General features: G+C 41.0%; 1 protein-coding gene across 1 annotated transcript in view; it reads right to left on the bottom strand.

Annotated features, from left to right (window-relative positions):
- The window catches only part of CPA6 (carboxypeptidase A6), a 359,484-nt gene that overhangs the window by 107,526 nt on the left and 225,223 nt on the right, over positions 1–26,735 (bottom strand). Inside the window, exon 3 of the mRNA XM_062189878.1 lies at positions 5,062–5,186. Within this exon, the coding sequence (XP_062045862.1) occupies positions 5,062–5,186 (125 nt within the window). The remainder of the gene's footprint in view (positions 1–5,061; positions 5,187–26,735) is intronic.

Raw genomic sequence — 26,735 nt, 5'->3', positions numbered from 1 at the left:
TAGTCTAACTTAAGGTTTGTTGATTTCATTCATCTTTTCAAAATAACCAACTTCATTTCACTTATATTTTACATTTTTTGAAGTCTATTATTTCTGCTCTGCTCTTTGTTATTTCTTTCTACTAATATTGAGTTTGGTTTGTTCTTGCTTTTCTAGGTCTTTGACATTTATTGTTAGGTTGGTTATTTGAGACATCTCTTTTTTAGTTGGAATTTATTGCTATCAACTTCCCTCTTACTACTGCTTTGACTGTATTTAATAAATTTTAGTATGGTATGTTTTCATCTTCATTTGTTTCAAGGAATTTTCAAGTTTTTCTTTTGACTATTCAGTGCCTCATTGTTCACCCAGAAGCAGGTCATCGAATCTCCATGTATTTTTTTTCCCTATGTTTATACTTTTTTTAAAAACTTTTATTTAATGAATATAAATTTCCAAAGTACAGTTTATGGACTACAATGGCTTCCCCCCCATAACTTCCCTCCCACCTGCAACCCTCCCCACTCCCGCTCCCTCTCCCCTTCCATTCACATCAAGATTCATTTTTCAATTCTCTTTATATACAGAAGATCAGTTTAGCATATATTAAGCAAAGATTTCAACAGTTTGCACCCACATAGAAACACAAAGTGAAAAATACTGTTTGAGTACTAGTTATAGCATTAAATCACAATGTACAGCACATTAGGACAGAGATCCTACATGAGGAGTAAGTGCACAGTGACTCCTGTTGTTGACTTAACAAATTGACACTCTTGTTTATGGTATCAGTAATCCCCCTAGGCTCTTATCACGAGTTGCCAAGGCTATGGAAGCCTTTTGAGTTCACCGACTCTGATCATATTTAGACAAGGTCGTAATCAAAGTGGAAGTTCTCTCCTCACTTCAGAGAAAGGTACCTCCTTCTTTGATGACCTGTTCTTTCCACTGGGATCTCACTTGCGGGGATTTTTCTTTTTTTCTTTTCTTTTTTTTTTTTTTTTTTTTTGACAGAGTGTCTTGGCTTTCCATGCCTGAAATGCTCTCATGGGCTTTTCAGCTGGATCCGCATGCCTTAAGGGCTGATTCTGAGGCCAGAGAGCTGTTTAGGACGTCTGCCATTCTATGAGTCTGCTGTATATCCTGCTTCCCATGTTGGATCATTCTCTCCCTTTTTTATTCTATCTGTTAGTATTTGCAGCCACTAGTCTTGTTTATGTGATCCCTTTGTCTCTTAGTCCTATCATTATGATCAATTGTGAACAGAAATTGATCACTTGGACTAGTGAGATGGTATTGGTACATGCCACCTTGATGGGATTGAATTGGAATCCCCTGGTATGTTTCTAACTCTACCGTTTGGGGCAAGTCAGCTTGAGCATGTCCCAAACTGTACATCTCTTCCCTCTCTTATTCCCACTCTTATATTTAACAGGGATCACTTTTCAGTTAAGTTTCAACACTTAATAATAACTGTGTATTGATTACAGTATTCAACCAAAAGTATTAAGTAGAACAAACAAACAAAAATACTAAGAGGGATAATGTATTAAGTTGTTCATCAACAGTCAGGGCAAGGGCTGATCAAGTCACCATTTCTCATAGTGTTCATTTCATGAATCTCCATGTATTTTTATAATTTTTAGAGTTTCTTTTGTTGTTATTTCTAATTTTATTTTTTGTTGTGATTCAAATTTTTGGAATTTGTTGAGACTTGTTTTGTAGCTTAATACATGGTCTATTCTAGATAATTTTCCATTTGCTGAAAATAATGTGTATTTTGCAACTATTGAGTAAAATTTTCTGTAAATATCTGCAGCCTAAATATCTCTTACCATCTCAATTATTATTAATTAATAGTTTAAAAGTCAAACATAATTGAGTTCTTAATTTCCAAGATTTCTGTCTTTTTTTTCAATATCTCTCCATCTTTATTTAATTTCTCCTGTATAGCATGCATTTTTCTCCACAAATTTAATTTAACTGTCTGGCTGATTTTCTTGCATGTCTTTGAGTATCCTTAAAATTATTGTTTTGAATCATTTATCAGGCATTTTATCCATTTACTTTTCTTTGGAGTGTGCTACTAAAGCATTATTGTAGGCCTTTGAGGGCTTTAGATTGTCTTTATTTTTCATATTTCTTGTGCGCCTTTGCTACTATTTGGGCATCTATCCGGTTGATCAGTTAAACTCTATTGTGTTTAAAGAGTGGTTTTGTGATAAAAGCTATTTTCCTGAAGATATATCTTGAATGTTAGTTGGTTAGGCTACTCTGGCTCTACTTCTAAGGGCATGTCATACTGTAGTCTCCCTGTACTTCTTCCACTGTAATTTATGGCAGCAGCAGTGAGGCTGTAGAGAGAACCTACCAGCAGTCCTGGTGTGGTCTGTGATTCCTGTAGTGGCCTGAGCGGGGCAGAGCTGGGGACACAGGCAGGCAGTTCAAGCAGGGCAGAGTTAGAAGAGACCCATGGGGCTGGGATAGGAGCACTGGCCTATGATCCCAGTGGGGTGGTGTGTGTTTCAGCAGTGGCCTGAAGTGATGGTGATTGGTAGACAGATCCTGTAGTGTCCTGCAGGGGTGAGGCTGGGATCACAGTAAAATCACTGGCAGGAAATTTCGGCAGGGAGTGCCATCTCCGTAGTGATCCCCGGAGCCAGGGTACTGAGGATATTATTAACAATCCATGTGGGGCCTCACAGAAAGGGGGTGACCCCTGGGAATAGAGCTGAGGTTGAAGGAGCCCTAGCTATCAATCTCAGTGTGTACAAGTTCCATTGGTGGTGAGCATTGCCTTGTGTGGTAGGGAGAGGGAAGGCAGTAAGGGGTGGTGAGCCCCATCCTGAGGGTCCTAGAGACAGAATCTGCTTGCTGTTGTGCACCCCCTGTCCTTATCACACAGAGTCCTGCAAGGACTTTGGGTGGTGAGCTTGTACTTGCTCTGCTAAGTCTAGTTGGGTTCACGTGGTTGCAGCCCTTTTTGTTAGTATGGAGGAATGTTTGTGAGGTCCCAAGGATAGGGATATGGAGGGGCTTCTGCCCCCTAGGGAGGTCTGGGTTCCAACGGTGACTCCTTCCACGATGTAGGCCTACTACTGGTGCAGCCTGCACTCTGCAGTGGCTGTTGGGGGAGAAAGAATGTAAGCTCTTGAGCGCAGCTTGTGTACATACTCCAGGAAGCTTCTCTTACTGTGTCCAAGCCTGTGCTGACTGTGATCCCTCCTGTAGCGGAGATTGCCAGCATCAGGTGTCCATGAAGATTGGTTCTACAGAGGCTCTCTTGCTTCTAGCCTGGCCCAGGCAATGGAGTTCAGATGTTCTACCTGAGGCACTCACCTCTAAGTGCAGCTGATAATTTATTTGTTGAGTTGCTTCTTCTCTGTGGAGGAGTAGATGAACACTGGGAGCCTTCATTTGGCCACCTGGAAAATTAACTCTAGGGGCTAACATTGTGGTGCTGCATCCTATACTGTGATATAGGATATATCCTATGTCTTTGTGATGCTAGCATCCTATATTGGAGGGCTGGTTTGAGTCCCAGCTCTTATGCTTCTGGTCCAGATCCCAGATAATGGGTATGGGAAGACAGCAGATAGATGGCCTGAGTGCTTGTGTCCCTGTCACCCATATGGGAGACCAGGATGGAGTTCCTGGCTCCTGGCTTCAGCTTGGCCCAGCCCTGGCGATTGTAGTCTTCTGGGAGTGAAGCAGCAAATGGAGGATCTCCTTCTCTGTCTCACCACTTCCCATCATTCTACATTTCAAGTAAATAAATATACTAAATAAATCTTTAAAAAACCTTCTAATCCTTTTAAATGTCAACTCTTCTCTACAATCTTAAGGAGACCATCTTTACCTCTTCTTCAAGGATGAGATATGCTTCCTACTGTCCAAATAACAGCTCCACCTGTGCATCCTCTCTGACATGCCAAAATTTCCCCCTACTCACAGAAGCCTTCAATTTCCCGGACAGGCAGCAATGCTACATCCGCAGTCATTTCTCAACCTCTGCTTCTCACCTCATTTTAACAGCTAAGAACAGCACCAGGTTCTCACCTCCTGTTAATCTCTCTGTCTTCTACTCCTAACAATCCAGTCCTGCCAGTAGCCTTAGCAATGCGGTTTCCATTGCCAAAACCAAAGGCGTCTTCCTTTCCTTGCTAGATGTCACCGCAGCACCTGGAGCTGTGGTGTATTCCCTGTCTCTAATGTTTTCCATGTCTTCTCTGACCTCTGTGACTATCTTCCACTTGCTGTCTTCTTACTGCTCTAGCAAGTTCCCAAAAAATCCAATCATGAAAATATCGAGATCTGTTCAAACACGTCTACGCAGTCACTCAAACTGGGAAAAATTGGCATCATCCTTTGATTTATTTCTTTTCCATCTACCATCCAACCACATGGAGTATTCAGACGGTTTTACTCCTGCAAATATTTTTTGGAATACTCTTTGGATCCCATTACACTGGTCCAAACTCAGGGCCTCATTCCCTTCTCACCTGGACTATTACTGTAGACTCCTATGGCCTCTTTTCCCCACTGATAGGCAGCTGCTTTCCTTATGTCTTCCTGTGGGTAGCTCCATCCACAAGATAAGGTCTGAGCTCCTACCCCTGCCTCTCTACTGTTTTTCTTTCTGTTCTCTGGCTTACACTTTGCACCCTAATAACCCTGAACTACAATACTGCTTCTTCCTTTTCCTTGTATTAGCCCCTCTGCCTGCCAGGCCTCAGGTCTCATCTGTTGTCTGGCTGACACGGTCCTGCAGGAACCCTTTTCTGCCCCTACCTTCTCATGCACTCTCCAGGTCTTACTAGGTTGCTCTCCTTTCTTCTTAGAAAAAGTCTGTGTTGACACTGATTACTCAGTGGTAACACTGAAATGACACATAGATGTGGTTGTTTCCATCCACCATTCTACCAATGAACTCATCAATGGGGAATATAGTCATGTCCGTTTTCCTAATAAGAAAAACTCTACTTGCAACACTGAAGTACTTGATAAATAACCTGAATACAGCCATCATTAACTTCAATTTAGTACAAATGAATTTTAAAGCCAGTGAAAAGGAATGCTTACTCGTACTGGATGTTGGCTTCATGAAAGAAGGCTAACAAGGCTTGGGAAGCATTTTGGAGAACGTGAACATCGGTAACTGTTCCCTCTGATACATGGGAGATACTGCTGGGCTGCCACAGGTCCACCTGTAGTGCAGGAACCAACCTATAATTCATGTTCAATGTAGGTGGGGAAAAACCCATGTCACAATGTCAAACACATCTTGTTTGCATACAGTAACACCAAGCACATTTTGGGTTAGACTCGGCAGTTCCATCATCAAGGTCCATCATCAAGGTCAAACTCCTTCATCTTGAATTTGGTATCTGAATTTTATTATATCCATGTATAATCTGATCATAATGTAAAAGTAAGACTTTGAAGACTAGTACATTAAAGTCACATAATAAAAAGGAGAAAAAAAGTTTTAAATATAGCTCTGATACTGTTTTAAAATTATTTATTGTGCAAATATTTGAATAACTATAAGAAAGAGAAAGATATGTTACCTTTCATCCTACCACACAAGCAAATTGTGGTAATTTAGCAGCTTTTGGTAACTTTAAGTGGAACAATCTCCAAGTGCCTCCTCCTTCCTTCCCCAACCCACGCCTTTCCTCTCAGCCTTCATATGTCAATAGAAACATCCCCTTTCAAGGATTGGGCAGGTCTCCTTGTCTTAGTTTTCAGAGCACATTGTGCTTCATTTATGACAAAACTCCCTGTTACCCGAATATAAACTCTAGGAAGGCAGAGGGTTTGCCCATTTGCTTACTACCCATTATAAATGTCTAAAATAGTGCTTAGGGCATTTTAGCGACTCAATCACTATCTGTTGCACGAATGTAGACTCGTTGCTGTGTGGTATTTCACTACATGTTCACTCCTACAGAAAAGCAAGAGCCACTTCTGTTTCCTGCACTGTGGTATCCCCAGAGCCTTGTCCAGCGTTCTACACCTAGTAGTAGCCCTGCTTTCCTCAAAGAATGCCTGAAAGACGGCAGACAGGAGCACTTATATTCTGCAGGTGCTTAGAGCGGCATTTTCAGCTAGACACAATTTCTGCAGTCTCTGTCTTCCTCTGTCGGCTTTGGGTCTCCCTCTGCTTGCATCCCTGCTCTTGGTTGTGCTGCAGGGCCGTGATGCACACTAAGCCCTTATCTGCTAAGGTTTAGTGATTTTATCTTCATTGAAATGTCAGTGTCTGCATTCTGCTAGAGAACTCTACATGATCAAAAATACTTTGTGACTCAAAGAAATAAAACTTCCACTGGTATAACTGAACTTGGAACAGGGTCGAGAGACTTTTCTTTAGGGGACAGCTGGTCTACCTCTTTTCTTTCAAGCAGCTGACTCCTCCACTAATTGGCAAGGGCAAACCGGAGTCGGCTAACATGTCAGCCCAACAGTCATGGACGAGCACAAATGTGGGTCCAGAAGGCATGCTGAGAGGCCACTCGATCCATCTGTTAGCCCGCGGGCAAGGATACATCGAGGACTGCACTGCAGTGTGCCAAATGGACACGTCCGCACGGCATCATCTTTTAAGTTTCCCGAAGAGGAGAGTAGGCAACATCCTATCTTACCTCACATATACAATTAACAAGATTGTGAGACTTTTTAATTAATATTTTATTCTGTAGCACAGTTTCTTTTTTTTCTAGTTCTAGTCTTCCGTGAGGAATGGCTGGTTTCTGGTTTCTTGCCTTTGTGAGATGAAGCATTTGGTATTTTCAGGGCTTTATATATATATATATATATATATATATATATATATATATATTGGATTTTCTTTTTTTTTTTCCCTAAGCCTTTAGTCATCTTTGGGATCTGCCTCCAAACCCATTCCAGAGACAGATTTTTGATATTTAGGGTAACAGTTTGCTGTCATCTTTTAATACCTATGGAGACAAGGAAATTGTACTGTATTCAAAGGGTAGACAGCCCCAGGTACCTAAAATAATATGAGTGCCCACTGTAGATGAGTTTATAAGTGCCAAAAGAAGAATCCTCATCTCAGAAAAGAGAGTGGCTTCCCCACGGGAATGTTCCATGGAGAAAACATCCTCCAGAAAGACCCCGAGAAGGCCTCCCAGGAAACTGACAAGCCACCAGGAAGCAGAGGGCCTAAAGGACATGCAACAAAAAGAATTTGCAAGGCTGGCGCCGTGGCTCAGTAGGCTAATCCTCTGCCTAGTGGCACCGGCACACCGGGTTCTAGTCCCGGCCGGGGCGCCGGATTCTGTCCTGGTTGCCCCTCTTCCAGGCCAGCTCTCTGCTATGGCCCGGGAGTGCAGTGGAGGATGGCCCAAGTGCTTGGGCCCTGCACCCCATGGGAGACCAGGAGAAGCACCTGGCTCCTGCCTTCGGATCAGCGCAGTGCACTGGCCGCAGCGCGCCTACCGCGGTGGCCATTGGAGGGTGAACCAAAGGAAGACCTTTCTCTCTGTCTGTCTCTCTCTCTCACTGTCCACTCTGCCTGAAAAAAAAAAAAAAGAATTTGCAAGGCCAAGAGTTGTATTTTGTTGTGGTATTAGGATAATTCATTTAAAATTAATTATCAGATTTTCTCCAGCCATATTTTGGGGAAAGGGTGCTTGGATAAGCAGCGTGGATATTCCAGTCTGTGTGGCAGGTCCATGCCTCTATCAATATATAGGGAACAGTAATAATCTGAGATCGGTACAAACATTATCCACTTGACAATTCAACTTTCCAATAATGCCCTGAGGTAGGAATTAATTACAGATACATTTGATGAATGAAAAGACTTAGGTTCATAGTGGCTAAGTCACTTCCCTGAGGAGGCAGAGCTACGGAATGGCTGATAAGGATGTGATGGGCTCCTGGGCCCACAACTTACTGACCCAGTGATTTCAGGATCTTTTAAGAATACAGGAGAGAGGCCAGAGCTAGGGCATAGAACGGTAAGCTGCCACCTGCAGTGTTAGCATCCCATATGGGCGCCAGTTTGTGTCACAGCTGCTCCACTTCTGCTGCAGCTCCCTGCTAACAGCTTGGGAAATGTCACAGAAGATGGCCCAAGTCCTTGGGCCCCTGCCACCCATGTGAGAGACCTAGATGAAGCTCCTGGCTCCTGGCTTTGGATCAGTCCAGCTCTGGCCACTGCGGCCAACTGGGGAGTAAACCAGCAGATGGAAGATCTCTCCCTCTCCCTCCCTCTCTTATTTCTGCCTTTGACCTTTGAGATAAAAAAAAAATCAAAAGAGAGACTTATACATAAAATTTGTTAAAAAAATACCAAAGATTAAGCATTTTCCAAATTCCGGAGTTAGTGTTTGTGGGTGTCTTAACAGTATGTTGTGTGTGTGTGCTTTTTTTTTTTTTTTTTTGACAGGCAGAGTGGACAGTGAGAGAGAGAGAAAGGTCTTCCTTTGCCGTTGGTTCACCCTCCAATGGCCGCCGCGGCAGGTGCGCTGCGGCCGGTGCAGCGTGCTGTTCCGAAGGCAGGAGCCAGGTGCTTCTCCTGGTCTCCCATGGGGTGCAGGGCCCAAGGACTTGGGCCATCCTCCACTGCCTTCCTGGGCCACAGCAGAGAGCTGGCCTGGAAGAGGGGCAGCTGGGACAGAATCTGGCACCCCGACCAGGACTAGAACCCGGTGTGCCGGCGCCACTAGGCGGAGGATTAGCCTGTTGAGCCATGGCGCCGGCATCAGTGGTTCTTATACTCCAGCCTTATACTCCATAGGCTACCTTACCCTATGAATTAATTATCCAGGTATTTCAAGGTTCCAACCAGTCCACTGAAGACAGGTTACTATCAGTCATTTCCTTACGACCCAAACACATCTGGATAAGGTGACAAGCAGTTCTGAACTGGAAGCCATGTGGCTCTGGATCACAACTTAACAAAAACACCAGCAGCCTTGGCAGGACGCTCTGGGGCTGTGCTCCAGCCATCCCAGGTCTTCCCTGAGAACAGCACCTGACATTCTGAGGGAAGGCCACTCCTTTGCAGAGTGTTCTGGCCTTGGAATCTGGCGGCTGCTTCCAAGTGTTCTTTTTCTCTTATGGTTGCCAGTCACATACAAGTTTACTCAGATCTCTTTATGAGGTGGAGACGGTTAGTATCATGGTCGAGAGTGCAGACTTTGGAATCTAACCCCCGGGCTATGGAATGGGAGTTCTTGGCAGCATCAGCTGTGTGACTTTAGGGGAGGTTTAAACATTTCTGAGCCCTCATTTCCTCATTTGTACTGTTGGCATAATTTAAAAACCAACCTACAGGCGCCTTGGTGGGGATTAGTGGGAATAATGAGAGTAAAAGACACAGCAGAGAGCCTGGTGCATAGGAAGAGGTCGAAAAATAACAGTGATTTGAAAACCATAGGAAGAAGATCTGGAAGCAATAAGGGCACAGTTCTACTTTATGAGTTTCTGGTTAAGATGAAGAGCATGGACCGGCGGCAAGATGGCGGAATAGACAGGAAGCACACTTAGTCTGGGGGGACAGAAAGTTTAATATAAGTGGAGATACTGCAGGGTCAAGGAAGAGTAGGGGATGAAACAGCAGAGGAAACTCTTCCGGAACTAGTGATTCACAGTGGACCTGCGTGGAGAGCGTGGGAGCCCAAGTTCGGGACACCAGCGGCAGACTCAACGCACCAGCGCTGGAACGCGAGGTGAGCCGAACCACAATAGCCCGAGATACCAGCAGGCAAGCGGAAAGAGGAGGCTAGAGGGAACGAGGCTTGAAACTCCGTGGGGAAAGTTCACCAGGCTAACTAGAAGAGAGAGAAAAAAAATAAAAAAAGTGACTGATACGGACACAAGTTTCTCTCTCTCCGCTCACCTCTCAAAGGCGAGCAAGACAGAGCAGGCGCCATTTTGGACATACGTCATAAGCAGGGCGACCTCAGGTCTGCACCAGCCTGAGCCTAGCAGAAAAACCTGACTCTGTGGGGAGGGGTGAAATAACAGGAGATTAGCATCTAACTTGGCAACCCAGTGGGAGACTGCAGGAGAATTGGAGCCCACACTGAGGGCAGCAGAGATTCCCTGTGTGGTCCTTGGGAAAGAGCTTCCGATCTCTGGCTCCTGTGGGTATATCATTTGCCTGCTAACTACCTCCAATTACGTTCAGCTGTGCGGAATTACTTCCCTTTTAAATCAAAAAAAGAAAGAGAGATTTACCACACCTAACCTGGGAGTGTCATCCTTGACACACCCTCAACCCTGAGGAACCAAACACAGCTCTCAGTCCACACTCATCTCAAGCCTCTAAGGCTCCACTGAAAGCAGACAGTCCACTTAATATAGAGCCATAGTGTAACAAGAAAAAACACCACAGTGAAGAAACCAAATATCTCCAACATGCCAAACAACAAACGCAAAAACCAAGCTAATAAGAACAAGGAAGAAACTATGACGCCCCCAAATGAAAAAGACACCGCAATTCAAGATTATGAAGATGATGAGATCGAAGAAATGCAAGAAGCGGATCTCAAAAAATTGATAAGAACATTAAGAAGTTCTCAAAAACAAATTCTTGAACTACAGAAATCCTTAATGGACAAGATAGAAAATCTCTCTCGTGAAAGTGAAATATTAAGGAGGAATCAAAATGAAATGAAACAACTAGTGGAACAAGAAATTCTGATAGTGACTAGAAATCATAATGAAATGAAGAATTCAATAGATCAAATGACAAACACATTAGAGAGCCTTAAAAACAGAATGGGCGAAGCAGAAGAGAGAATATCAGACTTAGAAGACAGAGAACAGGAAAGGAAACAGGCAAACCAAAGACAAGAAGAAGAAATTAGAAATCTAAAAAATATTGTCGGGAATCTACAGGATACTATTAAAAAACCTAACATTCGGATTCTAGGAGTTCCTGAAGGCATGGAGAGGGAGAAAGGATTAGAAGGCATTTTCAGTGAGATACTAGCAGAAAATTTCCCAGGTTTGGAGAAGGACAGAGGCATCTTAGTACAGGAAGCTTATAGAACCCCTAATAAACATGACCAAAAGAGATCCTCACCACGACATGTTGTAATCAAACTCACCACAGTGAAACATAAAGAAAAGATCCTAAAAGGTGCAAGAGAGAAACGTCAGATCACTCTTAGAGGATCTTCAATTAGACTCACAGCAGACTTCTCATCAGAAACCCTACAAGCTAGAAGGGAATGGCGAGACATAGCCCAGGTACTAAGAGAGAAAAACTGCCAGCCCAGAATACTATATCCTGCAAAGCTCTCATTTGTGAATGAAGGTGAAATTAAGACTTTTCATAGCAAACAGAAACTGAAAGAATTTGTTGCCACTCATCCTGCCCTGCAAAAGATGCTTAAAGATGTGCTACACACAGAAACATAGAAACATGGTCACCAATATGAAAGAAGGTAAAGGAAGGAAACCTCACAGCAAAAGATCACAGGAAGCTCAATTTCTCTTTGACATAGAATTAAACTCTGATGCTCTGTTAAAGCAATGTGTTAAAGTAATCTATTATGTTCTCTTGATGTCTGTTAAATTCTAATTGTTCAAAAACAGCTGAATTTTTATTAAGAGCTATGGGTTATTTAAATATGTCTTCTTTTCAAAAATTTGAATAATCACCTTGTAACAATGATCAAATTTGGTCTATGTTATGTCATGATTTTAAGGAATCTTATTTCAACCAGATATTTTGGATTTTGAGCCTTCTTGACATTCTTGACAGGCATTCAAAAAATCAAAGTTTCAAACAATCTGGTCTCAAAAATTTCCAGTAAATCCTGGACTTTGGTTTTTCCAGTTTGGGCCCAACTGAAAAAATCGAAGGACCTATGTCTCTCATCTTATAGAGACACCAACTAATCAGTCTATTTGGAGTATATTAGAAGTACTGTCAAGATGTGATGTGGTACCAGACTTTAAGTTTCTATAATGGAAAATGCTATTAATACAAATGTTTGAGAATTAAAAAGTCTAATGACCTTGTGTTACTAGACATGATAGTTATCTTAATGAGAAAGCCCCAGAGGCCTAAAGGGTTAAATACTTGTAAAACCCTACAGGTGCTTTCAAAAATACTGTGAAGTAAGCAAGTGCCTCTTGTTGCTTGATGAGTTTATAATTTTAAACATGGCAACTTAAAGTCTTTTGTCATCCACAGTTATATATGATGTGCTGCTCATAAAACTAAAGCGTTGTTGGTTCTGTGTGTAGCTGTCCTCCTATAGGTTCCTATGGACTTTTTCCAGCCACTTTTATTGTATTCAGTACTTTGGGATGGCTCTGTAAACAGATGAAGCCAATAATGTATTAACAGTACCAACTGAGAGAAAGTATGGTTAACTGAGGTTACTAAAAAGAAAAAGCAATTCAAATCAATTGGCAATCTACAAAAAGAGTTAAAGATTTTAAAAGCTATTATTAAAATTGCTATATTGGTCTATTATGCTATATTATATGTGTGTACATATTGTATGTCCACATGGGGAAATGTTATTAAGAGTTTTATTTTAAATGGCTTATAGATAAGATTGTCCATAAATTTAAGCTGCTAAAATCAATCAAAGATACATTTTAATTTGTGGGACCTGAATCTGTGTATCATATGCTTTAAACGTGTTGGTAGAAAGAAACTAAAAACATTTTAGATGGTTGTGCTTAAGTTTACTGGTTAAACAAACTACACCATGTTAGATATTTAAGAGGTGTTTTCAAATACATGATTCTTAAAATTTATAGAAGGCATTGGACCTTCTGGTAAATGTTTTCTTAAGTTGTTATCTAATGGTTGAAACGGTTTCCTAAGTATTCATGTGATATTGCTATTGTCAGCAAGCGATCTAGGACTTGCTCCCTCATTTCTCTATTCTAAGCCCAACTTCTTCTTTCATTTCTCTATTCTCTTCAAGGTAGGAAACTAATTCTATTATGAAGGAATCTGTAGGATGCACAATTTAATCTTTAGACCTTATAAAAGAGATGGCTAACATTTTTCTGCAATAGCATAGCCAAAATAAGAACTTAAATAATAATCTCATAGCTAGATTCACTTCGCCATCAGCGAAGTATACAGTAAGTAGAAAAAAGCTCCCTTTCAGACCAAAGGGAAAGAAAGTTTTAAAGTGAGAATATAATTTTCCTCATGGGCATTGTCTACCTTAGAAAAACTACTACAGAACATGCCTGTGACTATAGACTTGTAGTTCAGGCCACCGAAGATTAGAGATGGGACACGGGCACTCCCTTGGCTTGCATCCTCTGGTCTGCTTTAACACAAACCAGGAGGAAAAGAAAGCTCGGCATCAGAAGCAATGGGTGGCAGGCCTATTAATGGCTGATCTGTACAGTGATCTGCCCTCAAGGAGACCCAACAGGCCAGTCCACTGCAGTGGCTTTCAATGTGGTAAGCCTGGGCTTCAGCAGAAGTCAGCTTGTGAAGAGCCCTGGCAGCTCTGCCAAGAGTTGGATCACTGGAAATGGACCTGCCCTGGAGTCGAAGGATGCCCAGGTCAGAGCCACAGATCTTATTGGCTCTAAGCTGAAAAGCCCTTCACTCAGCCCAACTTCCAAAGGGACCACTGCAGCTGAGGGGATGGTCAAGTAGGGTCAGCAACATTGCAGGCAGAACTGTAAATTTCTTGTTAGAGATGCCCCCTGCCTTTACCTGGCCAGCTCTCCTCCCAGGCCAGCCAAATAATGAAAGTCAACAGAGTGCCTTCCCCTAGGAGGTTCACACCTCCCTTAGGATATACCCCATGTGAAGAGATTGATAGGTCTGGGCCTCTGAATTTACAAGGCCTAAAGCCCACCAGATTATTATCAAGCCCCTTCTATCAGGTTCTATTTGCCTCTCAATCAGAAAACTTAATTGTAGCTTAGACAGCGCCTTTCTTAGCTCCTCTAATAATGACTCTGTCCTTTGTTCTAGGCCCTGTCTAGTGCACTTGGGCCTCATTCCTTTGTAATCATAACCTCTACTCTACTACCAATGGCTCTACTCCCAACATGTGTGTACTGATGGTCCTCTTCCCCACTTAATGCTGTATAATTGTTCAAACCTGGTAAATGCCACTCTTAGGATCATTGGTTACTATCCTCACTCTTTCTTTTATGACCTTGTCTAAATATGATCAGAGTCGGCAAACTTGGAAGGCTTCCATAGCCTTGGCAACTCATGACGACAGCCTAGGATAGTTACTGGCGCCATAAACTAGAGTGTCAATTTGTTGGGTCAACAACAGGAGCCACTGTGCACTTGCTCCTCATGTGGGATCTCTGTCCTTAATGTGCTGTACATTGTGATTTAATGCTATAACTAGTACTCAAACAGTATGTTTCACTTTGTGTTTCTATGTGGGTGCAAACTGTTGAAATCTTTATACTAAATTGATCTTCTGTATATAAAGAGAATTGAAAATGAATCTTGATGCAAATGGAAGGGGAGAGGGAGCGGGAGAGGGGAGGGTTGCGGGTGGGAGGGAAGTTAAGGGGGGGGGCAAGCCATTGTAATCCATAAGCTGTACACTGGAAATTTATATTCATTAAATAAAAGTTAAAAAAAAAAAAGATGAAGAGCATGGGGAATTGTGCCCTTATTCAGGAAAAGTAAAGCCTGGGATGGCTCTAAGGGTGTGGGGGTGAGAGCAATGAAGGAACAAACAGCAAAGCAGGAAAGGCTGCCCTAGCACAAAGGCAAGTAGCTGGACTTGGAGGCACTGCCGTGGCCATGAACTTCCTGGCTTCTGACTTCCTAGCACCAAATTCAGGCTTTCCATTCAGTGCCTATGTGATCTGGGGCACTTTCTTCACGGGTAAAATGAAGATGGTCATTATATCTTCCTTGTTGATCATATTCCACGATATTATTTACAGTCATTTTTGTTGTTAGTATTATAGAGATTAGGCAATTGTACAAAATGCTGTGATTAAGAGCCAGAGCTGGACAGCCTGAGTTTGAATCCCAATTCTGCCACTTATCACCTGAATGACTTTGGGCAATTTCGTCTGTTATGACAGGAGATGATGCATAGAATGCATTTCACAGATATTTCACAGATTTGTTAGGCTTAAAAAATTAATGTGTACAAAACACATACAAATTACACATGCAAAGTACATAAAATTAATGCATACAAAAATGCATGCAGCAATGCCTGGTGACGTGTGAGCATTTGTTAAATGATAAAGGACTCAGAGTTCAAAAAATAATTTTTTTGCAATTAAAAAAAAATCACCATTTCGTCTGGCGCTAATTTCATAGATTTTCTGGCTCTTGTACTGGGCTGACTGATTGTCCTGACCTAGTTCTCTCTTTTAGGCCAGGCTGACCACACACCTGCTTCAGTGTTGCCAGGGTCGCTTTCATTGTCCTTCAACAACTTCAGGGTGATTCCTAAATGTGCATGTGGGAAGATGCTGAGGTGTTCCTTCAGCTTGTAACAGATGGCCTGCCTCTCAGCCGCCCAGAATAACAGAAGAGCATGGAAAAGAATGGTCCTATTCTCTGTGCTTTTTTTTTTTTGTTGTTGTTGGTTTGGCATTTATGTGCCATACAATAGGTTTCTAAGTAAGACAATCTGATATCAAGTACTGGTGTTTGATTTAATTTACATAATCATATTAATCCAATATTAGTCTACACAAAATTTTCATACACTGAAAAGTACCCTCTTTTGCTCTTTTTTTTGGGGGGGGGATTATTTACTTTGGGAAGTAGAGAGAGGAAGAGAGAAACTGACAGCTCTTATCTTCTGCTTCACACCCTAAATACTATGATTGCCATGGCTGTATCAGGGTCAGAGCCAGGAGCTGAGAATTCAATCCAGGTCTCCCATGTGGGTAGCAGAGACCTAGCTACTTGAATCATTACTGCTGCTTCATCAAGTCTGCATCAATAGGAAGCTGGAACAGAGATGGAAATGGAACCCAGGCACTCTAACATGCGATTATATTTTAACTATGAAGCCAAATACCTGCCTGTTAGCTACTCTTTTAAAAAAATAATTAATTTTCATCTTATTTGAGAGGCAGAGAGAAAGAGACAGACAGATACAGAGAAAGATCTTCCATCCTCTGGTTCACTTCCCAAACATCTGCAACAGCCAGCTCTGGGACAGGCTGAAATCAGGAGCCTAGAACGCAATCTGGTCTCCCTTGTGGGTGGCAGGGACTTAGGTTCTTCAGCCATTGCCAGCTGCCTCCCAGGGTGTGCATTAGAAGGTAGCTGAAGGTAGAAGTGGAGCAAGGACTCAAATCCAGGTATTTTGATATGAGATGTAGGCATCACAAGCAGTGTCTTAACTGCTGTGCCAAACACCTCCCCCTTAATTATTCTTAATATAGACTTTGTGGCCAGTATCCATTTAGTTTTCTTGAGTCTTCTTTTAGGATCTTTCTCTATAACCTCTTTCAAAGCTTGCCTGACTTCCAAGTTTGGGTCAAATACCTTTGCTGTCTGCTTTAGTAGAATTGTGCTTCTTTCATATTCTCTTACTTTTAATTCTTTCTTAATGTGGACCCATTCATCACCCCTAAAAATCATTTTTTACTCTTCTGCAAACTCCCACAGTCCCCATGTCCTTTTCCACTGTGAAGGATGACCTTCTAAATCTCTTTGGGTTACTGGGCACTCTCTTTCCTGTGATACCCTGGTGCATGTAATAAACTTATATGCTTTATCTGTTCTTACTCTGCCCACTGTCAGTTTGTTTCAGCAAACTCAATCATTGAACTTCAGAAGTAGAAGAGAAGTCCCTTTTCCCCTACAGGGTTATGGAATGAAGATGTTGACCTGTGCTGGTCTACCTCAGGAGAAATGATTAAGTCAATCACATCTGACTTTGGCACCCTGCATCCTTGGCGGCACGGACATACCACCATCTTTGACTTAAAGGCACCGATATCCTTTAATTGCTGCCCTCTAAGTGAAGATTTGAAGACTTCTAAGTACTAAGGAAAAATTCCTGACCTCTACCCTTGAGGCTCTGAGATTGTAACAGCCACTAAGGGAACTCACTAGAAGCGGAAATAGCATGTCAGTATGTTTTGCTGGCTTAAAACAATTCTTTACTTGAGACCCAAGTCAACATCTTTAGTCCAGCTCTGTAGTAGTTTGGAAGCAATCAGAAATCACCCAGCATATCACCTGGATCCCCATTAAGAAGGACGTCTGCAGATAAGAGCCCTTGAGCTGCACCTCATCAAGTATCAGAGATTTTCCTCTATTCTCTTCGGATGATTCATGACTTTTAACTTTGATGACTTCTTCAGAATATTTGATCACCGCGTTCAGAAGTATTCCATTTAGTGTTCCAAACAACAGTGTGATACTGCACTTAAATTTAAAATTCTGGCCCTTTTCTGGCACTTAATACTTAATGACAATCACTTCAGATTTTGCTATGCATTTCCTTTTTCAGATGCTGGCTCAACAATTCTTCTCTATATTAACCCAAGAAATCAAACAAAACTCATCTTTGATTTAGTAAAAAAGAAATTCCCAGTTGGTGAAATGAAAGAAGCTATTGCTTCCTGATTCTGTCTCAACTTTGATATGTCATATCTTAGAGCATTAATTTGCTTAATTACAAATAAAGGGTTTGAACTACTTGATTTCCAAGTACCCTGTAAACTCTATAATTATGCCAGATGTAATGTATTTTTTATTATAAAAGTTTATATATCCTAGGAAAATATTTCTCAAGTTCACCCATATTTTTCTTCTTAACTTTAAACTCAGAGAAAAGCTTCAACAATTTAGCATTAGTAACAACTTTCATGTTGATCAGTCATATTAACTTGGAGGTTATCATTGATAAGTAATAATATATAATAAATAGGTGAGATAACCATTCAATTAAAAGTTTCATTTATTTGAGAGGGCAGAAGAGAAGGAGGGAGAAAAGCATGAGGGGGAAGAGAGAGAAACAGTGAGAAAGACAGAGAGAGAATATGCTCCCCTTTTCTGGTTCACTCCACAAATGCCTGCAATGGTCAGGACTGGAACAGGGGTTAGAATAGAAGCTCCCATGTGAGTGACAGGGACCCAACTACTTAAGCCACCATCTGCAGACCTAGGTGTCTGCACTGATAAGAAGCTGGAATCTAAAGTGGAGCTGGGTATCAAATCCAGGCCTGGGTGTCTGCTGTATGTTTCCTAACTGGCATCTAAACCACGAGGCCAAATGCCTAGCTCCTATTCTATTTTTAACAAATTAATTCCAACTCCTTTATTGAAAGCACTTTTGTTTCCACTTATAATAACCCTTTCAAATGGTCTCTCCTTATCTAAGTCTGGACTGGTTTTTCGACTTGGTAGTGCAGTACAAGGGCACACTCATGGTTGATTTGAAAGTTACACATATAGATGTTCTTTAACCAACTTCTACTGACTTAATTAATATTCTTCTCTATTGGCAGAACATCCTTTTTGAGCCAAATGTTAGAATAAAGATTCTGCCATTTCACCTCTACCAATCACCTCCACAATAAGCAGACCTTGAGAGAGAAACACTAGCTTTATCTTTGATGAAACTAGATGTAAAAATGAGCAATAAAATAAAGAGATGAAAAGCAAGTGGAGGAATGGAAAATAACCTAACTGATCACAGAGAATTCAGACCTAACCAACAGGGAGTGAGAGGTGGGACAGCAATCAGAAGCAAGGTTCTCAGTCTCACAGAAGCCCTGGACTTCTCAGGAACTGGTTATCACCGTGGGGTATGGACACTGGGAGTGAGGAGGAAGTAAGAAAGAAAAGGAGATTGTGTGAAAATTTGAGTCAGGACTCCAAATTCTCTATGCATCAACCCACCCACAGGTAACGACCTTTCCAGAAAAAGAGGTTTTCTGGTAAAATTTAAACAGAGGGGGCTTTAAAGTAGTGGCACAGGACAAAGAAGATGCTGGAGATAATGTTGAATGGAAAACCAGTAGATTGGTGAAAATATATCACTGATTGGCTGCTTATCTAACCCAAGGCATGGGATAAGATACACTCATACACTCCAGGTAGGAGATTAGAGAAACCACACCACTTCAAAGAAAAAAAATGAGTTGATGGTGTCATTTTTGGAGTATTCAAAGAAATCATCTAGCCACCAGAGGTCTGCTGTTTGACAAGTGTCTTCCAAGTATACCAGTCTTCCTGTTAGCTTTTTCAGTGACTAGATCTGACTACGAAATTTCCTAAAGTATCCCAGTCAGGAACATAGAACAAGGAAACAGAAAAGAAGAAAGAGTTCAAGGGAAATAGATATACTGTAGGGAGGGCAGCAAATGATGATTTCAGAGAAACTGTTAACATGTGCAATTAATGTTTCTGTGATAGAAGATATATTCAAGAAACAAGAGCAGAATGTTCAAGAAAAGGAGGAACAGTTTGAGAATAAAGAAGAGAAGATATTTAAATGCCAATAGGATAAATAGAAAACAGTTGAGGAAATGTTCCAGAAAGCCTAACAAAATGGTCCAAACACAGAAAACAGAGGAAAAAAGAATCATGTAGTCTATCATCTGATGAACAAGAAAGCCATACAGCTAGATAGAATAGAAAAAGAAAAGAGAGCATTATCAGAAAATCAATTTGAGACAAATTTTAGAACTGGAAAAAAAAAAAAAAACCATGAATTTCCTGATTGAAAGGGTTATTGAGTTCACAATGAATGAAAACAGGCCCATACCAAATTATATCCCTACAAAATTTCAGAACATCAGAAATAATGACAAAACTAGTCATAGGACTGACATTTCTAGCAATGCAGAGAACTAGCTAACTATTCAAAAACAGATAGAAAATCTAAATAAAGCACACCAAGTTTTCCTTTAAATGGAGAGTGGAGCTCATAGAAATGTAAGGGAAAGTCCAGGTGCCCCAGATAAAGAAGAAAATGCCAACTGGAGCTGTAAGCATGTGGGTGAGTGGTCCTGGGTAAGACTTGTGGTTGTCTGTTATAAATACAAAGGGAATAGGATCAAGGTTTTGGGCCCAAAGTTGGGGTTTGGTACTGACATTTTACTATAAAACTGGAACTTCCAAAGGGCAATTTCTTAGAGTGGCAAAATTGGATAAGGAAGGACTTTATAGAATAAAAGCAAAACCTCTCCAGACAGAAATGATAAGCCTTCAAGTCAGTCCACTCAATCCACTCAATTCTTAGACAAAGACTTGATGAAGAAGAGTTCACACAAAAGAAAAATTACAAAACATATGAGCAGTGTGTCCACTATAAGTGAAAGCCAACAGATGCAACACATAGCAGGATTAGACTCAAGATCTTCAGATACTAGTTACATAGTATATATCTAAAATAATGCACAGAGGAAGTTACTAAGACAAAAGGGAAATATAAATTAGGGAATCTTCAAATTTAAAGACGTTCTCCACATAAGTAGATGAACTATGGAAGACAGGAGTAGGCATTTAGCCTAGTGATTGACATCTGTGTCCTACATCAGAATATCTGGTTTCAGTACCCTTCTCTGCCTCCTGACTTCCTGCTAAAGCAGACATCGGGACAGCAGGGATAGTTCAGAAATAGGGCTCCTGCCATTCATAAGGAAAATGTGAATTACATTTCCAGCTCCTGTCTTTAGCCCTGGTTCATCCCTGGCTGTTGTGGACATTTGGGGCCTGAATCTGCAGGTGGGAGCTCACTGTGTCTCTCAAACTTTAACAAAAGAAATATTTAAGACAATTATATTATCAGCAGGAATGGTAAAGGGACTTAAAGAGAAGTAAGGAATCTACAGTTTAGAAAAGGAAAGTGAATGGCATCAAAAAGGTAATAAAATAAAAAAGAAATAGGGAAATATATCAGTAAATATAGTAACTAAAAAGGGATAAAATTTTGCACTTAAGAAAGCATATATTTCATTAAAAAATCCCTGTAAGTGCTGACTATAAGAGATATATACAATAGAATGTTGAAAAGAAAATAATGGAAAAGATAAATCATACAAATACTAAAGAAAAAGCTGGCTTAGCTACATTGAAAGCAAACATTAACATATCAGAGGAAAATTGCATTTATTTAATTATATTCTTTTGAAGATTTATTTATTTATTTGAAAGGCAGGTTTACAGAGACAAAAGGAGAGACAGAGATATTTCATCTGCTCATTCATTCCCCAAATGGTCACAACCAGGAGCCTGGAACTCCATCTGGATCTCCCACATGGTTGGCAGGATCCAAGTACTTGGGGCATCTTCCTCTGCTTTCCAAGGCACATCAGCAAGGAGATGGGTCAGAAGTGGAGCAGCCAGGACTCAAACAGGACCCCATATGGGATGCTGGTGTCAGGTGGCAGCTTAACCTGCTGTGCTACAATATTCACCCCAGAAAATGGCTTTTAAGGATACTACATATATCAGTATTATATCATTTTATATATATATATATATATATATATATATATGAGGATACTTCAAAAATTTGTGGCAGAATTAAAAGATATGTTTGTTTTAGTGTAGTTTTTTTGAAATTCATGCATATTTTTTCATATCATGCTTTTTCCATGAACTTTTCAAAGATCTGCATAGGTATGGATTTCAACATTTTTTTGTATCAAAAAATGTATCTTTTAATTCCAACCTTTTTGAAGTACCCTTGTATGTCTGTATATGCATATATATATATATTTGTATATCTCTATATAACAATAAGATAATAACAATAAGGCCAGGAAGATGTAAATATTAATCTGAATGTATCTGACATTGACCAACAGCATCAAAATATATGGCAAAGGTATCATAGGATTATAAATGGTAACTCTTCAGTTCATTTCAGTAACTGAAAGATTAGACTTTCATCTGAAGAACACACTGAATTTTTATGAAAATTTGCTCATTTCTGGGCCGGCATTGTGGTGCAGTGAGTAAAGCCACTGCCTGCAGTGCCAGCATCCTACATGGGCACTGATTCGAGTCCTGGCTGCTCTACTTCAGATCCAGCTCTCTGATATGGTCTGGGAAAGCAGTGGAGGATGGCCTAAGTCTTTGGGTCCCTGCACCCACGTGGGACACCCGGAAGAAGCTCCTGGCTCCTGGCTTTGGATTGGCCCATCTCCAGCTGTTGCAGCCATTTGGGGAATGAACCAGCGGATGGAAGATTTCTCTTTCTTTCTGCCTCTGCCTTTCAAATAAATAAATAAATCTTCCAAAAAAGAAAAGAAATGAAAGGAAAATTGACCCATTTCCAGGCTACAAAATAAGCTTTAACAAGTGTCAGAGAATTGATGTCAAACAAATGTTCTCTGATTACAGTGTAAATAAATTTAGAAATCAATGATGAGAATGATCTACATTTAGAAATTTAAAAAACAGACCTGCAAGTTACTTAAACTTGCAAGCTAAAGAAGACACTGCAGTGAAATTAGGATTGAATCACAATTAAATATAACATTGTAAAGACATTTATGACCCTAAATGTGCATGTTGCAGAAGACTAAAGATAGAAAACAGATGAGTTACATGCATAAACCAATAGCTACTTAAATAAAACACCTCTGGATAAATAAGATCAAAGAGGTGAAAGATTTTTACAATAAAAACTATACACCACTGATGAAAGAAGCTGAAGAGGGCCACAAAGAAATGAAAAGACATCCCTTGTTCATAGATTGGGAAAATTAAGATCATTAAAGTGCCTGTACTACCCAAAGTGACACAAGATTCAGTGTAATCCCAATCAAAACACCAATGACATATTTTACAGAACTAGAGAAAACAGTATTAAAATTTGTGTGGGACCACTGAATATCCTGAAGAGTCAAAGCAATCTTGAGCAAAAAGAACAGAACAGGAGACATAACAATTCCTGATTGTTATACCACAATGCTTCAGGAATTAAAACAGCATGATGGGGCCGGCACTGTGGCACAGCAGGTAAAGCCTCCACCTGTGACGCTGGCCAGGACGCTGTGACCCTGCTAATGTACCTGGGAAAAGCAGCAGAGAATGGCCCTAGTGTTTGGGCCCCTGTACCCATGTGGGAGACCTGGTAAAAACTCCTGGCTCCTGGCTTCTGCTTGGCCTAGTGCCGGCCATTGCAACTATCTGGAGAGTGAATTAGTGAGTCACCATATACAACAACCAATTAAAAATGGTTTGAAAACCTAAATATAAGACCTGAAACCATGAAACTATTAAAAGAAAACAGAGAGAAAAATGCTTTGGGGCTTTTGACTGGTAAAGGATTCTTTTTTGAATAAGACTCTAAAAGCATAGGAAACAAAAGTAAAAATAGACAAATGGGATTTCACCAAACTAAAGAGCTTCTACACAGTAAAGGATACAATCAGCAGAATGCAGAGACAACGTATAGAATGGGAGGAAATATTTGCAAGCTATCTATCTGACCAGGGTTAATCACCAGCATATAGAAGGGACTCAAAGAATTCAATAACTCAATAAAGACTGAATAATCCAATTAAGAAATAGGCAATAGACCCAAGCAGACATTGTACAAAAGGAGGTATACAAGTAGCCAACAGCACATGAAAAAATGCTGTTTCTGGGCCGGCGCCACGGCTCACTAGGCTAATCCTCCGCCTTGCGGCGCCGGCACACCGGGTTCTAGTCCCGGTCGGGGCGCCGGATTCTGTCCCGGTTGCCCCTCTTCCAGGCCAGCTCTCTGCTGTGGCCAGGGAGTGCAGTGGAGGATGGCCCAAGTGCTTGGGCCCTGCACCCCATGGGAGACCAGGAGAAGCACCTGGCTCTTGCCTTCGGATTAGCGCGGTGTGCCGGCCGCAGCAGCCATTGGAGGGTGAACGAAAGGCAAAAGGAAGACCCAAGAGGGAGACTATGGGGTAAATGGAAGTCATGGACAGTCCTATATTCTCTGCTCCTTGTCATGCTCTACTGTATCAGAAGAGTTTATGTTCAGATGTTGTTTCTTACTTGGCATTATAAAATTAATATGCTGAGCAAATCATATACGAACCAATGCAAACTCAGTGCTCTTTGACATTATACTATCAATCATATCAAATCTGTTTTATATTGACAAAGTACACATTCTACCAGGACATCCTGTACATATAGTTAAACATTTTTGAAAATGTATATAATGTGTAGCTTTGACTCTTGACAACTTAGGAATTGACTTTGTTCCTATCCCTACATCAGTATCTCTGCAAATCCCTCTTTGCTGCCAAATACAAGGGCACTTCAAAAGGTTAATGGAAAATGGAATTTAAAAATAGTTTATTTTGGTGCAAAAAAATTAAATCCATGAACAGTTTTTTCATCATACACATTTCCCATTAACTTTTAAGACCCCTTTTAAATGAGGTTTCCTCCAAAACTGGTCTAAGACTTAACCTTTCCCAAAGAATCACCACTGAAACTGAGTAGTTGGTAAAATATTTCTTGATGTACAAAGTAAGCTGAGAGAATTTGAATGTCATAAAACTATAGCTAAATTTGATGTTAATTTATCAACAGTGATGACTTGGGCCAGCGCCACGCCTCACTAGGCTAATACTCCGCTTGTGGTGCCGGTACCCCAGGTTCTAGTCCCGGTCGGAGCGCTGGATTCTGTCCCAATTGCTCCTCTTCCAGTCCAGCTCTCTGCTGTGGCCCGGGAAGGCAGTGGAGGATGGCCCAAGTGCTTGGGCCCTGCACCTGCATGGGAGACCAGGAAAAGCACCTGGCTCCTGGCTTCAGATCAGCACATTGTGCCGGCTGTAGCGGCCATTTGAAGGGGGTGAATCAACGGAAGGAAGACCTTTCTCTCTGTCTGTCTCTCTCTCACTGTCTAACTCTGCCTGTCAAAAAAAAAAAAAAAAAAGATGACTTGAAAAGAGCACTCAACAAAGAAAAAGGACTTTCAGAAACTGGACTTTTCACATCAGGACAGCTGACAGTCCCAGAAATCTTCATTTTGTATCTAGATGAGTCTCTCTGAACTTCTCTAAAGTTTGAGAAACCGTGATATAATAGTTCCTTGCCAAATAATGCAAGTGGACATAGTAGGTAAGGAGAGTATCATGACGTTTTTTCAAAGTCCTTAGCAACTGATTCTTCACAATGCGCACTAGACGGGAGCAAGGCATGGCAAGAATAGGCAGATGCTTACCTGAAACCTGATGGGGATTTTATACCTGAAACATTGGCTTGCACTGTGTGTGTATTCTCTGAGTGGGAATTCAGGAAAGTATAGGTTATTCACCTCTTGGGTACAGGTAGGTTTGAAATCAGTATCTCTAAACATTTGGGAGGGATCACCAGGAAGAGTGTGTGCACAGATTAAATCTTCACACAGCTGTATAGCCTGAGCAGTGTGATAAATATTGACCTACTTCTCTACCGAATGGTTGTTAACCACTGGTGCTCAGCCAGGATCCCTGCTCTGTGCCTTCCCACATAAAGCTCAAAGTCTAGAACAAGAGGAGCTTCAGGACCTTGTTTCATGCCAAGACTCACAGGTGCTGTGATCAGACAGTGCCCATGCCGTGGTTTAGCTAATTTTTAGTATCCTCCCTACCCTGAGGACCCCTAAAGAAAATGCACCTGGAGCCTGGCAGGACTTTCCTTCTGCACACATGATGTCATTGACAGTGTTGCATTCTAAGGGAAGTATTGAGGAATCTAGAAAGCCTGTGCCTTCAGCTAAGAGAATGCTGTTTCCTTCTGGTTCACAACACCATCTCTGAAACTTTCATTCAAGAAAATTATTTTACCTATCTTTTGCATCTTTTCATCAATAACTATTTTCCTATTGTGCCATGCCCTACACAGAAAGAGACTCACATGATTGAGAAAATCTTTGATGAACTTCCTTAAAACAAAAAGACCCTCCAGGCATTGGAACCCTGAACCAATGCTTCAGAGGAATAACAAAGTATTCTGCTTGGTAAGCAGCCATGAAGAATGCAAACTCAATTATCTATTTTCCTTATAAAATATTCATTATACTCTGTGTTGCTCACTAATGCTTCTGCAGTGAAAGGAATTCAGTTCTGCAGAGTATGTACAGGTGAAAAACAAAGGCTACTTGTGTGGATACTGTAGCAAACTGAAGAGGATCCGGACTATAGTGCCTGAATTCACATAGGAATTCACTCGTTCACTTGGTTTTCACTCAAAACGTTCTAATATGGTCCAGCAGGTAGAGTAGAGCCATGCAAACTGAGCAATAGCTTCAGGAATTAATGTTCTTGATTGTTTTCAAATCTTAATTAGGGTCAGGTGTTTGGCCTAACAGTTGATACATCAGTAAGGATACCTCCCTCCCACATAAGAGTACCCAGCTCCAGCTCCTGACTCCAGCTTCCTGCTAATGCATTCCTTGGGGAAAAAATGGTGATGGCTCAAGTTATTGGGTTCCTGCTAACCATACGGGGAGGGAGCCTGGATTAAATTTCCAGCTCCAGGCATCCTGCCCAAACTCAGCAATCATGAGTATTTCAAGTGTGAACTAGTTGATGGCATACCTTTCTCCATTTCTCAAATCAACAGTTGTTTAAAAAATTAAATATTTATCAACTGAATACATGGAAATTTTGATCTTTTTAAAAAACCAACAGTTACCTTCAATTTGAAATAACTGTAGTTTAATTCTGTCTAATGTTTCTAATTCTTCCCCCTTCATACTGCTATGGTAGTTTGTGTGTGTGTATGTGTGTGTGTTATATTCTTTGAGAATATAAATGGTCTAGGAATTTCTCAAAATCGGTAGCCTTAGAACTGGAGGATTGATTTCATTATTTTATTTTTTTAATTTTTGACA

This window comes from Lepus europaeus, chromosome 4, assembly GCF_033115175.1.
Source record: "Lepus europaeus isolate LE1 chromosome 4, mLepTim1.pri, whole genome shotgun sequence".
NCBI lineage: Eukaryota > Metazoa > Chordata > Mammalia > Lagomorpha > Leporidae > Lepus > Lepus europaeus.
This window is presented reverse-complemented; position numbering and strand designations above follow the sequence as displayed.